The sequence below is a fragment of the Sminthopsis crassicaudata genome, chromosome 1 (genome assembly GCF_048593235.1).
Source record: "Sminthopsis crassicaudata isolate SCR6 chromosome 1, ASM4859323v1, whole genome shotgun sequence".
Classification (NCBI taxonomy): domain Eukaryota; kingdom Metazoa; phylum Chordata; class Mammalia; order Dasyuromorphia; family Dasyuridae; genus Sminthopsis; species Sminthopsis crassicaudata.
Window position 1 is genome coordinate 512,786,962 of NC_133617.1, and position 17,843 is coordinate 512,804,804.

At 40.2% G+C, this 17,843-nt stretch overlaps 1 protein-coding gene across 14 annotated transcripts in view; it reads right to left on the reverse strand.

The window, feature by feature from the left end:
* Positions 1-3,072: 3,072 nt before the first annotated feature.
* Positions 3,073-17,843, reverse strand: part of UBAP2 (ubiquitin associated protein 2) — a 115,132-nt gene continuing 100,361 nt past the window's right edge. For 6 of the 14 annotated variants that reach the window (XM_074281639.1, XM_074281640.1, XM_074281637.1 and 3 more), the window contains 13 exons: positions 16,400-16,583; positions 15,184-15,253; positions 13,897-14,092; positions 12,692-12,783; positions 11,642-11,692; positions 7,612-7,641; positions 7,182-7,260; positions 6,272-6,477; positions 5,465-5,564; positions 5,271-5,378; positions 4,890-4,957; positions 4,316-4,507; positions 3,073-4,121 (listed from right to left, as the gene is read on the reverse strand). In XM_074281639.1, coding sequence (XP_074137740.1) covers positions 4,026-4,121; positions 4,316-4,507; positions 4,890-4,957; positions 5,271-5,378; positions 5,465-5,564; positions 6,272-6,477; positions 7,182-7,260; positions 7,612-7,641; positions 11,642-11,692; positions 12,692-12,783; positions 13,897-14,092; positions 15,184-15,253; positions 16,400-16,583 — 1,472 coding nt within the window. In that variant the 3' untranslated portion in view covers positions 3,073-4,025. The remainder of the gene's footprint in view (positions 4,122-4,315; positions 4,508-4,889; positions 4,958-5,270; positions 5,379-5,464; positions 5,565-6,271; positions 6,478-7,181; positions 7,261-7,611; positions 7,642-11,641; positions 11,693-12,691; positions 12,784-13,896; positions 14,093-15,183; positions 15,254-16,399; positions 16,584-17,843) is intronic. The other 8 variants (XM_074281645.1, XM_074281642.1, XM_074281644.1 and 5 more) reach the window with 8 other exon arrangements.

Sequence of the window (17,843 nt, forward strand, 5' to 3'; positions counted from 1 at the left end):
GATCAATAAAATTGAAAAAAAAAAATATTGAATAAATAAAACTAAAAATAAAAATATTGAATAAATAAATAGTTGGAATTATGAAAAAACCCAGCAAAATAGAAAACCTTTAATTTGATCAGAAAAAGGAAAGAGAAAAATCAGTTTATTAGTCTCAAAAATGAAAAGGGAAAACAAAACTATCCACCAATGAAGAGGAAATAGTACTTTGCCCAACTTTATGCTAATAAATTTGAAAACTTAATTGAAATGGAGGAATACCTACAAAATATAGATTGTTTTAACAGAGGAATTAAATACTCCCATTTTAGAAAAGAAATAGAACACGCTATTAACTCCCTAAGAAAAAAAAATCCCCAGCACCAGATGGATTTATATGTGAATTCTACCCAACATTTTGAAGAACAATTAACTCCAGTATTATATAAACTATTTGAATAGGGAATGAAGGACTCCTACCAAATTCCTTTTATGACATATAGTACTGATACCTAAACCAGGTGGGACAAAAACATCATCTTGGTCAAAAAATGTTAAAGGTGAGTAATTAATATATAGCCCAGAACAAATGGCACACAAATGATTAACTAATGCATTAAAGATGACTTCAGCAACTGGAAGCAGTCATTGATGGGTATTGTCATCTTATATAAAACCTGACTCTTCATTTGTTCAGAGGGAACCCATCTAGCATGCAGCATTTGTTTGACCTGTACCTCTTCACCTTACTAGATCTAACTTCTGTGATGACTTCAGAAACCATGGAAAAATTTTCTTTACCACCCTAGTGTCACATTGCCTGAAATACTTCCTCTTGCATTTTATTACGGTGGATTAATTTAATATTGCTTAATTCAGACTCATTTTTAAAGTAAGGCAGAAAACAGCCTACACGTGAAGAAATCAAAGTTTTTTCAGGCTAAATATTAGGGACTTTGTAGAAACATTTGTCCATAATTTTAATCAGTTTCAAAATTACTTGAATTTTTGAATTCAAAAAATCAAAATCATGATTCCCCTTGCAACTGCAGTGACAAGGATCCACGACACCAAAAAAAGGTTAGGAACCTCCAATCTTATCTACGCTCTATTACAAATGAAGTTTAGGAATAATGATTTGCCCTAAAAGTTATGAGGTTCTAACTTTGATTATCCCTGCTGGCAAATCAGTCTTTGTGGATTTAAGAATGAGATGAAAATAAAATTAATTGACAGACTATGACTCTGCAGTCATAAGGTTTGATTTCAACAGTGGTCTATATAAGAGCATCACTGTTGTCTGATTTTTCCTATAAAATTGTTTTGTTTTGAAATCAGCTGGAGAAAAAGCTAGATTTGCAGATAGAAACACAATAGAAATCCCTACTGCAAGACAAGATCCAAAATGATCTTAATAAGCTGAGCCATAGGATGAACCTCATAAAATTCTCACACACACACACTCTCGGGTTTTAAAAAAGCTTCACAGGTATAAAATGGGAGGAACACACATTTAAACATCATTCCAAGTTAGTATTTGACACAAAACCACTAATGGAATCTTGGACTCTGCTGAGCCATAGCTTAACATAGAATATCTGGGTAGCAACAGGTTAAAACAATTTACATTTATTATAATCAGAAGGGCAACAGGATGGTAATGGTACTTGAGAGATCATAGGATCAGTTTTGAAATAAGTAGGCATGAAGCTTAGAAAAAAAGACTTGATGGTGCCTTTCATTTCCAAGTGTTTTTGAAGGACTACAGGTCACCATGAGAAAGGATTGAATTTAGAGAGCAGATCAGAAGCCACATGAGAAGAGTTGCAAATGAGCCAATTTAGATTCCCCAGTTGTGGAGGTCTTCAGGCAGAGGTTGTATTACAAGTATGTGGAGATGGTTACTTGGTTACTTTTTTGTTTAGACTAGATGGCTGCAAAGTTCTTTCCAGTCAATTTTTTTTGAGACTATTTTTAGTTTTATTCCTGTCTCTCTTTCTTGCCCTGAATGTTTCACTAGCACTTATAAGCACACCTAAACTTTCTCCAAATAGTCCAACTCTGGATATCCATTCTGTGAACTACTTTTCCACGCCTTCAGCAGTTACCCTTATTCATTCATGACGTGCCACTGCAGCCAATTTTTCATAATTCATAATTAACTGTGAATTACCTCTGCAGCATTCAGACTTCTAGAGTGGACTTACTTATGACACAAATACCCTAAACACTGTCTGCTAGAGAAAATCTTTTCTTCAAAGGAAAAGGTCTGTGTTTAGATCGAGTTAGCACCCTGTTTACCTTAAAAATCAGGATAAGCAAAAGTCTTTATTAGTCTTTATTCCTGGTCTTTGGGGTAGAAGTGAATTGGATGGACGCAGGATCTCCATGACCTTCCTTCTCAACTACTGCCAAAGGTGACTCTGGCTTGTCTTATTCCACCCCCTAATCCCTCCTACAATTATCTGTCTACATCAAAAGATTGGGGCAGCACAGAACAGTGGGAAGGGTTCTCTTCCAAGCATATGCTAAGAGAGTACTGTCTAATCGGTAATTGGTTAAGTGCTGGTTGTCAGACCTCAGTGCATCAACTCAGTTTCAGCCCTTTACAGGTCTGGTACCATCTTCTTACTTCATAAAGCAGTTCTTAGAACTTTTTGCCATCTTATGTGTCCTTTTCAAATAATTCCATTTGGAAGGGCTTAAAAACCAATTGTTTCTCACCTTAAGAAAAAGCTCGAGATGCTTTTCATATTTGGACAGATGAAGTTTGCTCAAGGCAACCTAGGTCAAGAATAGGAGCCAAGTGGAGTAACTCAACATGTTTGATTCCTAGAAATTGTTTAGGGAGTAAACCGGTGGCCTTATCTGAAGTTCCTCCAGGCATTTTCAGCTTATCCAACCCTGGCATAATGAAGGAACGACTCCTATTCTGAAATGGAATTGATGCCTTAAACTGAGGTGGGAGTGGGAACACCACACTTTTGAGAAGGAGCTTCTCTTAAATTCAGAGAATTCAGTGGCCAGAAGGCATTTATGTTCAATTCTGTGCCAAGTGACCCCAGTCAAATGACAATCACGAAAAGACATGTGTACTTTCAGAACTTTATTATGTGGAGTTTGGGCTAAAAAGAAATGAAACTTCTGAAACAGTCACCCAATTGGTATAGGACAGTTCCTTTTGTGTTGGAGGGGACTTTTCTTTTGAAAGAGAGGATGGGGGAGTAGTTGGCCCTACTTTGTGGGCACTGGCCAGGTACAGGAGTGGGGAAAGAGACAGTTTCAGAAATTACAAAGGCCCTGAGGCCCCGATGGTTGGGGGGAGAGGAAGAGTTCTTGGAGGGTGGGGGGGAGGGGTCCCCTACACAGACACAGGGCCCATGTCGGATTTCACCTTAGGGAAGGGATGGGACACTTCTGCTGTCATCCGGCCAGAGTGAACGCCAACAGGCTGGGGGGAGAGATGGGATGCGACGAATGACAGAACGGTGGTTAAAAAAAAAAGCAACAAAAAACAAAAACAGCAAAACCAATGTAAGGAGTGAAAATTCAATGGCATGGAAAGGAGGAGAGAGGAGAAAACATAACAAAACACCTTGATTCTTCATGTGTACCAGGCCTTTCCAAACCTGAAATGCCTTGGCTGAGGGCCCCTTCCCTTCCCCCCTTCATTCCACTCCCTTCCCATGCCTATCAGAGCAAGTGGGACAGAGTGGAAACCCAGAGAGTTGGGGGGTCAAAAGAGGGGCAAGGGGGAAGGGGAGGATCCTCTTTCCCAACGGAGAGCACACAGCTGCAGGCTGCAGACACCACAAGGATGTAAACATCTATGACATTTACAAATACATACATAAATATATTACATACAACAGTGAATCAGGGGCAGGCAGAAAGATGCTTCCCCCAGACGGACTCTTGGCTGAAACAGTTACTGTTTCTCCATAACGATTCTTCTAATAAGATGATGTCGGTCTCCAAGAATAGGTCTCTGTGTGTTGGTTCTCCTCTCAGGTCCAGTGTCTTCCCCCTCCCCCCCCACAGGGGGCTCAGTTTGTCCAGTATGGAGAACTGCCATAGGTGGGTTTGGTGGCCTGAGACTTTGGCTGCAGGGTACTGGGTTGGCTACGCTGGCCAGAGCCACCCTGCAAAGTTAGAGCCCCAGCTTGTCAGTGCCTAAACAGGTTATCTGCTCCAGAGGCAGGAGGTTGAGAGTCCCCAAGTCCTTTTTTTCTCCACCCCAACCCATGCTCCCCCACCTTGGACCAAGCCAGTAACTAAACATTCCTGTGAATCCTGGGAAGGGAGAGGGAGAGTCCTGGAGTTCAGATGGACTCACCTGCCCGTCCTGCTGGAGATGGTGATGTAGCATCTGGGAATGGGGCTGTTGGTGGGCAGGCAGGATATGCAGGAACGGGGCCGGAGCATAACCAGGAGCGGCACCAGGGGTCAGTGGGCCTGTGGAGCCCAGGGCTGAGGGCAGGCTGAATGGTGGTGGGGTGCCCGCATGGAATCCCTGTTTGTCAAATGTCTGCAATGTGGATAGGTAGGGGGAAGGGTGATACGTTTAATAAGTGGGAGAGCTGGGATGCTAAGTGTTTCCCACTAGGCCACAACTCCACTGCCTCTTCAGTTTGGTCTTTCCTCACCTAAATGGAATGGGGTTTTAAAGATCACCTAGCCCAATCTCTCATTTTACCTTTGAGGAAACAAGAATCAAGAAGGGTAAAATAGTAAGTTATAAGCGGGAGAGCCAAGATTTCCCTGCATAGCACACAATGTTCCAGTGTATATCATGGATGTACTATGCTTCTTGAGCACAAAAGGAAAGTGGAGGGAATTGGAGCTTGGTTGAGGGGGAACCTAGGCATAAAGTCCAATTTCCCCCCTCCCCCCTCCTTCCTGCAACTCACCTGAGTCTTGTTGTACACAGAACCAGCTATGTCAGGCACACCTGTATTACTTGAGGTCACTGACACCCCTGTGAAATAAAAAGCAGCTGTTCCCCCAAGGAGACCCATCGGAGGGCTCCCTAGGGTCCCACTCCAATGCCAGACTAAGGAGTTACAAAATGCTGAGTTAGAGCTCAGCCATGCCACCAAATCAAAAAAACCAAGCCCATTCCTCATCTTCCTCAAAAAAAAAAAAAAAAAAAAAAAAAAAAAAAAAAAAAAAAAAAAGGTGGATTCAGCAGCTGCTGAGAAATTGCCAGTTGAATATGGGGAGCTCTAAACGGCTCTTCAGGGTAAGGTAGAGAGAAAAGGGGTATCATCAGGTCAAAGTCCAGGCGCTACCTTTTCCAGGTCCAGAACCAGCAGACTTATTTTGTGCTGGTGATGAACCACTGTAGCCTCCTTTGCTGTAATCTCCAGCAGCTGTCCCTTGGGTCAAATCATCATAACCTGGCAGGCAATTAGGAAAGGTGAGCACAGTAGGCTTGTAGAGGCACCCCAGCCGCAAGTCCTCTTTCCTGGGCTTGCCCCCTCACCTGCTCCATAGCTGTGCTGGCCATAACCACTGGCCTGCTGAAAGGGGGCGGTGGCGGTGTTCAGATTCACTCCATGCTGTTTAGCCGAAGCAGGAGGGACCTGAAAAGGCAGGGAGACAATTCTGGGGCAAGGATAGACAAGCAACAACACTGCGCTTTTCTTTTTCCATGCTTTCACCTGAGCAGGAGGCCTGACTTATCAACCCTAGTATTTGCTCTTCTCTGTCCTCAAGACTATAACAAACTCTGCAAGTTTGTTGTGTTTCCTGAAAAAGATTTTTCCAAGGTGGAGCAACTTTTTTTTTTTTTTTTTTTTTTAAACAGATTAAAAAAACTGCTACTAAAAGGCAAGAAATGAGTTTCCTAGAGGGTTCGGGATAGCTGAAGCGATATTCTAGCTACTGAAAATGGCAAAGCGTAAAGCAACTCAGTAAGAACAAGGACCCAAGACTGACCCTAGAGAAACCGATCAAATTCTATCTCCACTAAGGTGACAAAGCTCTGAGAAAGAAACCAAGGTGTGTTCCAGGAGATGAATGTCTTGAATGGCATTATCTGATTAAGACTAGCTACTGAGAAAGCAGAAAGCGGAGGACACTTGGCCATTCTGGAATCAACAATGAGAACAAACCTGGTGTCACCTAGTTCAACATAGAAAAATCCTTCAAAATAATGCAACCATACAATTGGCATGGGCCCCAAACTTTCCTCAAGACTACCAACCATTTCTTCTGGCACAGCCTTTTTTGCACAACTGAAACTTGTTTTTCTGTCCCCAAACATACACTCTTAGCCCCACATACTCACAAACATGGTTGGCCCGTACTGGAAGGCGCTGGGTACACCGGCATAGTAGGGGAGGCCAGTGTAGCTGTAGCCAGGAGGCAGCGTGGGGTTGAGAAAGGGTTGTTGAGCTGTGTGATGGGTCTGAGATTGGTTCTGCTGTGGCTGAGCCAGAGTGGTGGTGGGAGCAGGGGATGCAGAATCTCCACGGCCAAACTTAGATACATCACCTGCAGGGGGAAGGCAGCAGGTCCAAAGGCTGATCTCTTCTACTCTGAAGGAAGCAGGCCCAGCTGAGCAGGAGAGTTGTAAGGACATCCAAGGGCATGAAAGCAAGATCCAGATTTCTTACCTAGCTCAGTGCTGGCCCCATGTTTACCACTCCCTGCCTCAAGGCAGCAAGAGAGGCCACAGGAGGACTCTGTCACCAGCCCAATGGAAGATTATACAAGAGGGGATGGGACATAAAGGAAAACTGGCAGTCACTGTAACTGTCAAAATTTCTTCCTCTTCAATTTAAGATAGCAGAAAGGCTGGACCCTCTTGCAAATAAATACACTATCTGATCAAAGGATCATCCAGCCCAAACACTTCTACAGGGCAAGCGTAGGGCCCAGACCAAGAAAGTGAGTTACCCAAAGTCACAAAGGGATCCAAACCCAGAAAATCCAGCGTTCTTTTCATTACACCATAGCTGAAAGCAAAAGTTATTAGGGACTGTCCCCTTCACGAGATAGACAAGGAAAGGTCTGAGTTCCAACTGCTTTGTGGACAGTCACAAAGTTACCTACAAAGAAAAGATGGGCAAAGCAGATTCTAGTTTACCCAAATCCTAAGTTTTTGGATCAGTAGCACAACCTTCAAGTTGGCCCTGGAAGCAGGGATGAGAGAGAAAAATCCAACTTAGTTCCATCTTCCCCAAAAAGGCACAAACCTGAGTATGGGTTATTAGCAAGGCTCCCATCTCTGCCGGTGAGGGTCGCTGGAGCAGGGAATGTAATTCCATAATAATCCTGGAAGAGACACCCCCAAACAACTTGATCAACCCCAAACCACCACAGGAGAGCACAAACCCCCAGCAGGCAAAGGCACACGGCAGCACCAGAACGCACAGCGATTCCAACACATCTGGGACAGGGTTGGGGCAGGGGTGAGGGATTTCAAGGGGAAGGACAGACAGACAGCCCAGGCATGGTCAGAGTCAGATGGAACCTGGCCAGGATGCCCAGGTACCCAATCCCACACACTCCGGTTTCGTACCTTAACTGGTTGGCTGCAAATACTATGAGGCCTAAAAAATGCTACTCTTTCCTAAATCAAAGACTCAGAATAGCAGCTAAAAAAGTTGATTGAACAGTACAAACCTGAAAAGGAGTCATCAGTAGAGGAGGTGCCTAAAGGGTTAAAAAGGGGACAGCCAAAAATCAGGGGGGAGATATGTGAGGGTTGGGTTGGGAGGGCAGACTCCCCCCAATGCTAACATTAAAGGAAATGATGGACTGAGAGCTTGTTAAGACTCTGGTGTTTATCTACAATCAGCAATATGACAGTGAGTTATGAAAACCATCACACCCGCCACCCTGGGGCTGAGGCAACCGGACTGACACTTGTCGAGCACAGGAGGAGGAAAAGGCAATGATCTAAGTATGAGGAGCAGGAGCAGCAGCAGCAGCAGCAAAGAAGGCAAAGTTTAGCAAGGGCCCCCACCCTCTCCCTAAGGGAGCTGGGATAGAAGAAAAGTCTCATGCCATGGTGTTGCTGCCCCATCCAGCCTTTCTACAGAGTGAGGTAGCCCTGGTACAAAACTTGGGGAGCACACCTACCTCCCAACAGTTTAACAGCTAGCCCCTGTGGGGCCAGCAGTCACAAAGCCACCATGTACTTTGGTTGTTAGGGTAACATTTTGACTCAATTAAAGGCACTTTTAGTGGAGAGTTGGTCATGAAAAACTGACTAAAGTCTCAATTTCTTATCTTTAAATTTTAATATTTATTAACTATCAGCTACAAATAAATGAGGGTATTTTTGATTGAGGGGGAGCCTATAGTCTGGTGAGGAAAAACTGAATTATAAGCAAGTACTTTCTCAGGAAATGATCACAGAATCACTCTTTTCTTGGGTTAGGGATTTTGGACAGGGAAGGCCTACTGAATAATATGAAAATTAACCCACACCCCATGGAATACAGGCAGAAGCGAACCACCAAAGCCACCCAAGTGCGGCTGTATAGCATAACAAATTATAATGTAATGCACATTTAAAGTGCTTTATGGTTTACAAAATTTTCCTCATAACAACCCCCGTGAGGTAGGTAGCATAGATATTACCACCATTTTACAGATGAAGAAACTAAGACGCAGATGTTAAATGATTTTTCTGAAGTGATAGAGTTAGGAAATGACAAAGGCAGGACATGCCCTGGGGTTTACTGACTTTTGGGTCAGTGCTCCTCTCACTAAACCATTGGCTTCTTGGAAGATGACTCCCATTCTATTGGCTAATGCACACGTCACTGCTCTTTTTTACTTGGCTGTGTCTAATAGGAAAAAAACCAACTTGGGGAAACGATGGCTTCCTCTTCCTTCTCCTCTTCTTCTGGGCAAGAAGCAGGTATGACTAACTAGGAACTCAAAAGGGTGTCATTTGGGGGAGGGGAGGGAGTGAGGAGAGAGGTAATAATGAGATCTGGCCTTCAATACTAAGACCATGTAAAGATTCAACTAGACTCCTAAGGGAATCATCTCCCACGTGGCCCCAGCTCACGTGAATCCAATGCTAAAGGCAAACTGAGCTTGAATGAATCTGGCCTTAAGATTCATCAGGCATTGCCAGTGCTAACTGGTCAGAAACTGGTGCTTTGAGTTTGCCAAGAAGAGGAGGCACTCGCTTCTTCAGAACTTCTCTTATATGCTATGAAGAGAATATGCTCTGTATGCAATCTTTGAAAGACTTGGGACTCAAAGTTCCACAGATTAAAAATGGCCCAAGAAAAAAAATGAAAATAGAGCCTTTTAAATGGAAAAAATAGGGAAAACCAAGCTAAGGAAAAGGGTCTTATGATTAAACTGACAACCAATGGCCAGATCCCTTCACAGCTCGGCTTTGAGTTTTCTCATGAATGTTCCCAATCACCTTACATAGAATTGGCTCCTATTCAACACGTTCAACACCTTGGGCTGGAGGCTTTTAACCATCTGGAGTGTCTCTTAACCATCAAGCACAACTTGCAATTCCCTTGGAAAGCAATAAAGCTCAGGCCAAATGTCAAAAAGGCATTAACTTAAAAGATCTATCACCAAGCTTCACACACCCAAAAACAACAATCTCAGACTTGATGGGTAAAGGGAGGAAAAATTCCCCAGACAAAAGTGCCTGTAGATCCTTGCCTGGGGATGGGATGGGCTTTACTGTTTGCAAGGTTCCCAGGCTGAAAAAATACTTCCAGAAGACAGAACATTTTTTAAAAGGCAGGAATTACAATTAATGCTCTGTAGTAGATTTGTGAAGAGTAGGAAGGAGGTGCTGTATTCAATGGAAATCAATATGAACAATTTTTGAGAAAGAAAGAAAAACCTAAAGAAAACCAAAGATGAGAATGAAAAATTTTAATAATTTGGTCCTCTGCAATATATATAGGCCTGATTATGATACCAATGGAGAAATAAATTCTCAATTTAAGAGGCAGGGTTTTTAAACCTATTTTTTATCCACTGTAACTATATTTTGTCAAGTTTGTTCAGTAACATTTTCCAAATTCAGGATGACTGATTCTTTTAAGAATTTTCTTTTGCAAAGTTCAGAAGAGATTTGGAAAATGAGAATTAACAAGAGAAAAGCTACTGTGGATTTTCAATCTAATGAAGATTAAAGGAACCACAGGATTAGAACCAGCTATTCTCCATCTAAATGATGGAAAAATGTAAATCTGCTCGGGATGGTTTTAAAGAATTCTAGCTGGAAGGGAGAGGACAACTATTCCATGCCCTAGAAACACCTTCTAAAGATGAGGTAGTTGCTTTGAGAATGGTAGCTGCATAAAATGAAGTTTGTGTTTATAATAAGTATATTTTATCCATGTGACATACTTGGTCTGAAAAATAGGAGCATGGACATCTTTATATTCAGTCCCCAACAAGGAAAGCAAATATTGTGGGCTCTTAGCAACTAACAAACCTAAAAAGACTATAAGGATCAAACCTGGATTTGGAATCAAAGACTGCAATAATCCTTTAGTCCAGTTTTCAAGTTCCATGGATGAGGAAATTTGTTTTCCCAACAAACAGGACTGTTTTCATGATATCCGAACTATCTAATGATTACTTTTTTTTTTTTTTTTGACTGGGTATTGGAGGAGGAAAAGGAGATAAAAGAAATTCAAATGGCCCATCTAAGAAAGGTCAGTTAATGTAATGTAATGTAATATCCATTAACAATGGGTATTGTTTTAAAGAATGGAGAGTTAAGGTAATAATAGAATAAATGGGGGAAGAAATAAAATGGGGAAGAAAAGGAGAGAAGGAACTTAAATTGGGACTGATGAAAAAAAAAAAAAGAAATCCTATGAGATTTCCTATTCCTGGGGAATATTAAGGAACTAATATTGATTTTCATTCTCAGGTACTTTGGGGGACAGGAATAGGAGTGGAGTAGATGAGTTTCAGACCTTTGATTTCATTATAGGTCACACAAAGAGATACTTAATTAAAAAATCAACCAATAAAACCTTCATTCCCCACCCCCCTTTAAATTTGGGAGGAGTTCCTTACTCTCCCCCCTCAAGATCCAAGATTTGTGGTTCTAAAAACCACAAAATGACTAAGGTAACCCAAGACTGAGACAGATTTATATATATGGCCAGGTCTCTCTGAAGCCCTCTCCAAAAGGTATGTTATGCTCACTCACTAAAGATAAAAAGACTAGGTAAGAAGCCTGGGACTAGGAACAGAAAAGTGAATTCTTTTATCTGAATCTCAAGGAAAAGCAAAAGAAAAGTAAATTTATCCTTTTTCTTTCTGGTAATCTTAAGAATCCCTTAAAAGTAATGAGCAGCAATTTTTTTTCAGCTGGAAATTACTAAAGTAAATCTAAGCCATGCCTGTGAAGACCCTGAGCAGGCATAAGGACAAAGGAGGGGGAAGAGAGGGAAGGAAAATATGGTAAGGAAAAAGCAATTTTAGGTGAGAAAATAGAGAAGGAAAGGCAAAAAAGAGAAAAATGCTATAGTGATGAGGGACAGTGTCAGCAAAATGCCTCAGGTGCCTATCCTTACTTCATGCTGTCTGGCCCATTATGGTGCTGACAGCTGATGAGCAACACAACATGTGATTAATCTTGCCTGCCATTTTCAGGAGGATAGTTGTTGTGCCACAATCTGACCAACAGTTTCCTACTTACCATTGGTAGCCTGGATTGAAGCATCTGGAGATCATCATAACCATAAATCTGCTTGAAGACAAAGACAAGCAACAAGTCCATTATAACACTCTCCCATCCTTAAGTCAAAGATTCCCCCCAAATTTTGAACCCCAGGGAAGAAGTTCAAAACTCTTGCTGGCAAGACACCGTGACAATGGTGTGCAAGTACCCAAATGGGGAAGGAGGGAAACCCAAGGAAGAATAGTTGTTACAACCCAGAAGATTCTAATTTGGACTTTATAAATAACCAACTCACCCACTGGTTTTAACATATAGCTTGCTCCTTGGTGGAAGCCAGGAAAAAGGGAGAAGCCAGCTCTGTGCTGGAGTTGAGATCACCTGGCTCAGCTCCTACAGTCACAGGAAGCCTGGATTTCTAGGTTAGGAATTGGAAGCGCCAGGACTCTCATCGAACTACATCCTTCCCCTCTAACAAGTTAGAGTAAATTAGCAACCACGAACAGGTCGGCTGTCTGAGCACAGCTTAGTTTTTGGAGAAAATATCTTCAATGCAAAGTCTGTATGCTGTTGTCCCAGGGGTTGAATTTTACAATGTTGGGAGACAAGCCCAGCTGTGTTACTCAACTCAAATCACTCCTTTTGTGTTCATCAGTCTGTTCCTTTGTGAAATCTGGACTGAAGAGTGAATGTACTCCAAGGCTCAGGAAGAATATATAGAGTAGCAAGGGGGTGGGAAGAATTAGAGCACTGTTGAACTTCAGGAGGCCCTGACAACTTAAAACTTCCTGGAATAAGCAGTCTCTTATGCTTCTGGGGGTAGGGCACATCATACACATAACTCTGGATAAGGTAGGCTTGCCCACAATACAATGCCTTACCTGCTAATGTCTAATAAATGGCACTTGGGACAAATTTCCTATAAACAAGGAGCATGAGCAAGACTGGAAATGAAGTGCCTGTTACAATCCCAGAAATCAAGACAGGGAGCCTGGAACCACCCCCTTTCCCCCTCCACCCCCAAAACTGACCAAATAAAGGCAGGAGACAAGGTACAAGTAGGATGCTTACTGGGTAGGCAGGCAGGAGTCCTCCAGGACCCACAATGTACTGGTTATGGAGAAGGGGTGGGACACCTTGGGGTAAGTTGGGGGGAGCTTTGCCTGTAGAAGCAAAAACAAAACAAAACAAAACAAAAAAGAAACCACCAAACCATGTAAAGCAGTAATGAAAACACTATCAACAGTACTCTATTGGTCCATCGGTGATAAACCCTAAATTCACAATAAGACAGAATCTCAATCAAGCAAGTCCTATAGTACTAACTATATACAAAAGCTTGAATCATATATGTTTTTGCTTGGGAATGGAGCAGCACACAATGGAAAGACATGTACATGAACAATTTGGGTACTAGTGGGAGAGTACAGGAAATACATATTGAGTGGGGGAAAAAAAAATCAGCTTTAAAGTCATTACTGCTACCAGCAGTCTGAGAACACTTGAACACATTTTTGAAGATAGGGGATCTTAACCTTCTTTTGTGACATGGTTTTCTTTGACAGTCTGATCAAGTTTGACTCCCTTCTCAGAATAATGCTTTTAAATGCATAAAAGATGATAAAGGAAGTCAATTATATGAAATACTATTTAAAAAGCAAATTCCCAGACCTTGGGTTAAGAACCTCTATCCTATGAGAACACTATTTACATAGGCAAAATTTCTATCATACAAAAAAGCCAAAGGGGAAATGAGGCTAGGCAAATCTGAACTGTATATTCAGTGACACAGCTAAGCAACAGTTTGTTCTACTAAGTTAAATATGTACCCTGGGAAAGAACTGCCTACCAGTGCAATAAGAACTAAGTCCATTATACTCCTATCCTCAAGAGCAACCAACTAGAGCATTTTCCTTTTGTTACAGCAGGAGAAGAAGCCTTTCATCATAGAATAAGGAGTGGCTATAGGGATTCTGGCAACAGAACTTAAAAACTACATGGAAAAAAGCTGCTATCATTTGTTAAAACTGGACCTTTCTTGCATCTCAAAGACTTAACTACTATGCCTATTTCTACTCCCCTTTGAATGAATTCTCAAGGTTCTCCAGATGTATTTGTAAAAAAAAAAAAAAAAGAGCCCTAAGAATTAAAATGCCAAGTCTGTCATCATTTGGAAAAAGAGTGGTATTCTTCCCCTACAAAGGTCACTCCAAAGTGTCAAGATGCTAACCCGTCTGGTTACTGTAGGGAGAGGCAGTAGAGTGTTCATCTAATACCTGAAGAAACTAAAGGAGCTGCCCTGGTGGTTGCACTCGGCATAGAGACGCTGGTGACGCTGAGACCAAGGCTGTTTGTAGTGTTCATGCTGTTGGCCATGCTGACAACTGAAGAGGTGGTGCTGGTGGCAGAGGCTGAAGCAGCTGAGAAGGTGGTGGAGGGCTGAAGCGAAGATGCATTCTCAGCACTGGCGTGCTGACAAAACAAAATAGGTTCATGAATACAACATGACAAACTAAGAGATAAATTCTCTTAAAAATCCAATCCAGAAATTATGAGGAAATATTTTCACTATGATTCCTAGATTAATTCCAAATCCATTTAGCATCTAGCATTCAGTGATACTGATTAGTGCAAGGCCCAACTATACAATGTAGCTGATTTGCAAAATCTTTTAGGGATGTCATATTTCACTTAAATGGCTAGGAACCCCCCCCCCAAATTTGAATGTTTTCTTATAATACAGACCCCATTCAACAAACACCCAAAATTCTTGGGAGTGGGATGCTGCACTAACTTATATAAATACATACATGCATACCAAACACACACACATGAAACTTTCCCAACAATCTCTAGGTAGAAAGGTGATGGAGAATAGAGGTAAAGAATGAAACATACATTTTTCATATTATCAATGTATTGATTTGTTTTGTGTGACTATTATAAAATTATAAAAAAATTTTGTAAGGAGAAAGGGGAAGGAAAATCAAGTTGAGTGATTAGTAATAGAATTAATAAACAGTAACAACTCAATATGTATTCTTTTTTTATTCTTTACTATGTAATAATACTGAAATTCATCAATGATGAATCTCTTAAATTAAAAATAGTTAATTATGAGATTAATTTAAGAAATCTACTAAGAAAGGACTTTTTGGAATCAGAATGAGCCTCATGTTTTGTTTTGTCTTAAATTCAGAGTTTGAGGGGTTAACTGATGTAATCTGGCCAAAATTATTAACATCTGAGAACTTTCAGAAATTCTATTAAAAAACACAGGTTATGGGGCAGCTAGATGCTGCAGTGAATAAAGCACCAGCCTTGAAGTCAGGAGAACCTGAGTTCAAATCTGACCTCAGACACTTAACACTTCCTAACTGTGTAAACCTAGGCAAGTCACTTAACCCCAACTGCCTCAGCAAAAAAACAGAACAACAACAAAACACATCACAGGCTACCTTCAATTGTGTGTCTCACATACAATGAGCATGAGCATGTGCACGTGTGCACATATACCAATTCTTAGGTAGGAAAAAAAAAAAAAAAAAAAAAAGGACACTTACTGTATGTGATGTACTTGATGACAGAGCTGATGATGCAGAGGAAAGGTTGTTTTGATGACTGGACAGTGAACTACAAAACAAAATTAAGTATATTCACTGAGGTTGATCATTATTGATAATGACTGCTTGGGGAAGCTGATGTTTTGGGGGCATATCATGTGGCCACTGGCAGTTTTGAAAATGACATGCTGGGCACTCACTCCCTTACTCTAAAAGCTACTATAGTACCAATAGCATCTCTGCATCTCATCTAGATAAATGGCATATCCTCAGATGCAGATCAGCAGGTGCTGGTGCCAGCAGTGAAAACCTCTGGTTCTTATACCCTTTTTGTTTTCTTTTAGGTTAAGATGTCAATTATACATGGCACTTGTCTATATTTCTTTCACAAGGTAATCAGAAAAAAAAGTCAAAGAGTAACTTTTTAAGAAAGAAAAAATTAAGATTCTCTAGCCACTAGTACTTATAAAGGGCAAGAAATTTTATTATGACTAACTATAAGAACTACAATTAAGTAGCCAACCAAATAAACCATGTTTACCATCTGAATAAGTAACCATAAATTTTAGGATTCAAACCAACTCTTCTGTTTTAACATGACAAAAAAGATATCTGAAAGAGATTATCTGTATGAAAGAGACATAGTTTTTCAAGCATTTCATCTCACAAAATCCATTTCTTGTTAATAAAAAGATTAAATCTCAAAAGTGATCCTTAAAGTCAAGTCAAAAGTATATTTCAAAGTAGGTACCACTGTCTTTGCATATTTCATTATCACTCTTTTCCTGAATCTAAATAAGGATGAACATATATAAATTTAGGTTGCATATGGCGGCACCGATTTGTATACTACTGAGTTGGTGGAAATCAAAGCAGAGATCATTTCTAGGTTGAATTTAAAATATTATCACGCTGAAGAGGAAATGGAATCTATTAAAATCTACCAAAATATGAGAGCATTTTTTTCAAGTACAAGTCTTTCTTCAGTGGAAATTCTAAATTTTCTAAAGAAAGCCTGAGGAAATTAGGCAGTTCATTTTATTGAGTCTGTTTTTTTCTGTTAAGGTATAAGCCAGGCAAAACCTTACCCAAATAACTTTTTGTAATAATCTACCATCAAAAAAAACATCATTTCTTTATTGGAAACAAATTTCTAAGAGCTTTCTATTAAGACTTCAACCCAATCATTCCTCCAGGCCCATCTATTACATTATACCTGCTTAGCTGAGCAAGGGAGCCGCTGGACAAGTCACTGGATTGCGGCAAGGAAGGCAGTGTGGCCGTGTGGGGGGTTGCTGAAGGCAGAAGCGTAGTACCAGAAGCTGTGCTTGGTAAAGAGCCCAGAGTCGGGAGAGAGGAAGAGGTTTCTGTTGTCTTCGGTGCTGTAACAGATGAAGTAGCTGCAACAAGTTTATTTAAGTTGCAGAGAAAGCCACTGAAGAATTGGATTCTGCTAAGTTCAACAATGACAAATGAACTTGCATGCAAATAGAGAACTTCACCTTAAAATTCCATTTCTATTACTTATGATATGGAATTAAAACAGTTAACAGAATGTGACAATAATATTGGAAATGGATATCCTTTACTGTTAACTGAGGCCTTTTCTATATAAATTAATGATATACGGGAAAAACCAACATTTTCTGGGGTCAAAATAAAAACCTTTTACTAAAGAACAGATGGCATACCTATGTCTGCATCTACAACACTACAAGGTATTCTAATTTCAATCCACAGAGTAGATTAAGAAATCTTTTAGGGAAAGATCTTCAAAGCCCTCAAAAGCAGAATTATCCAAAAACTTTTAATATCTGTATTTTCAAGTGAAATGCATATTAAATTCACTAAGACTGGAAATAGTCTTTCATTAAATGATTTAAAAATACTAAAACAATTCACAGACATTGAATTAGAGCTGTAGTATAAGGAATTCCAAGTGAGATACTATATTAAACAAAAATAATTTAAGCAAGTGCTCTGCAAAGTAGTTTGAGAATTGCCTGGGATCTAAACTAAGATTAATAGTTCTAGGCATCTGAAAAAAAGACATGAATGCAGGTCTCTAAATTTTGAAATCAGCTATCCATTATGCCTTCTTTTCGTTATTAATCTTACTTCCTGGACATCTAACTTGACTTTGATGATTAATGCCAGACACCTAAACTTAAGCTTAGCCGTCTCCTCCCCACCCCCAAGATTTAGCATGGCATTATAAGAATTTCCCATACATTGTGTTCAAGTATGCTTCAAAGTAAAATAAAAGTATTTTTAAATGTCTATAAATGGGAATTAGCATTCCTTAAGTAAGAAAGGTATATGGTAGATACTGGAAATATATATTTGTATAGTAAAAAAAAATCAATCTAAATTTATTTGCAACCTTTTTCACAAAGCTAAAGTCAAGATATTCAAAAGGGAGAGTCACATTAGAGAAACTAACAATTTAAAGAGTAATTAAAAGGGCTAAATTCAAATATTCTAAGGTTAGCAAGATCAACACACATAAAGTACCTTCTATAATAGGATTACTCTCATAGGCCTTCTTTTCAAGAAGATGTCTTTTTTAAACCAAGTAAAATTTTGAATTATTTATAAGACTGAAAAAGCTTTTCACATTGGAATATGTTAAAAGATTTAGTTGTACCACCATATATTAT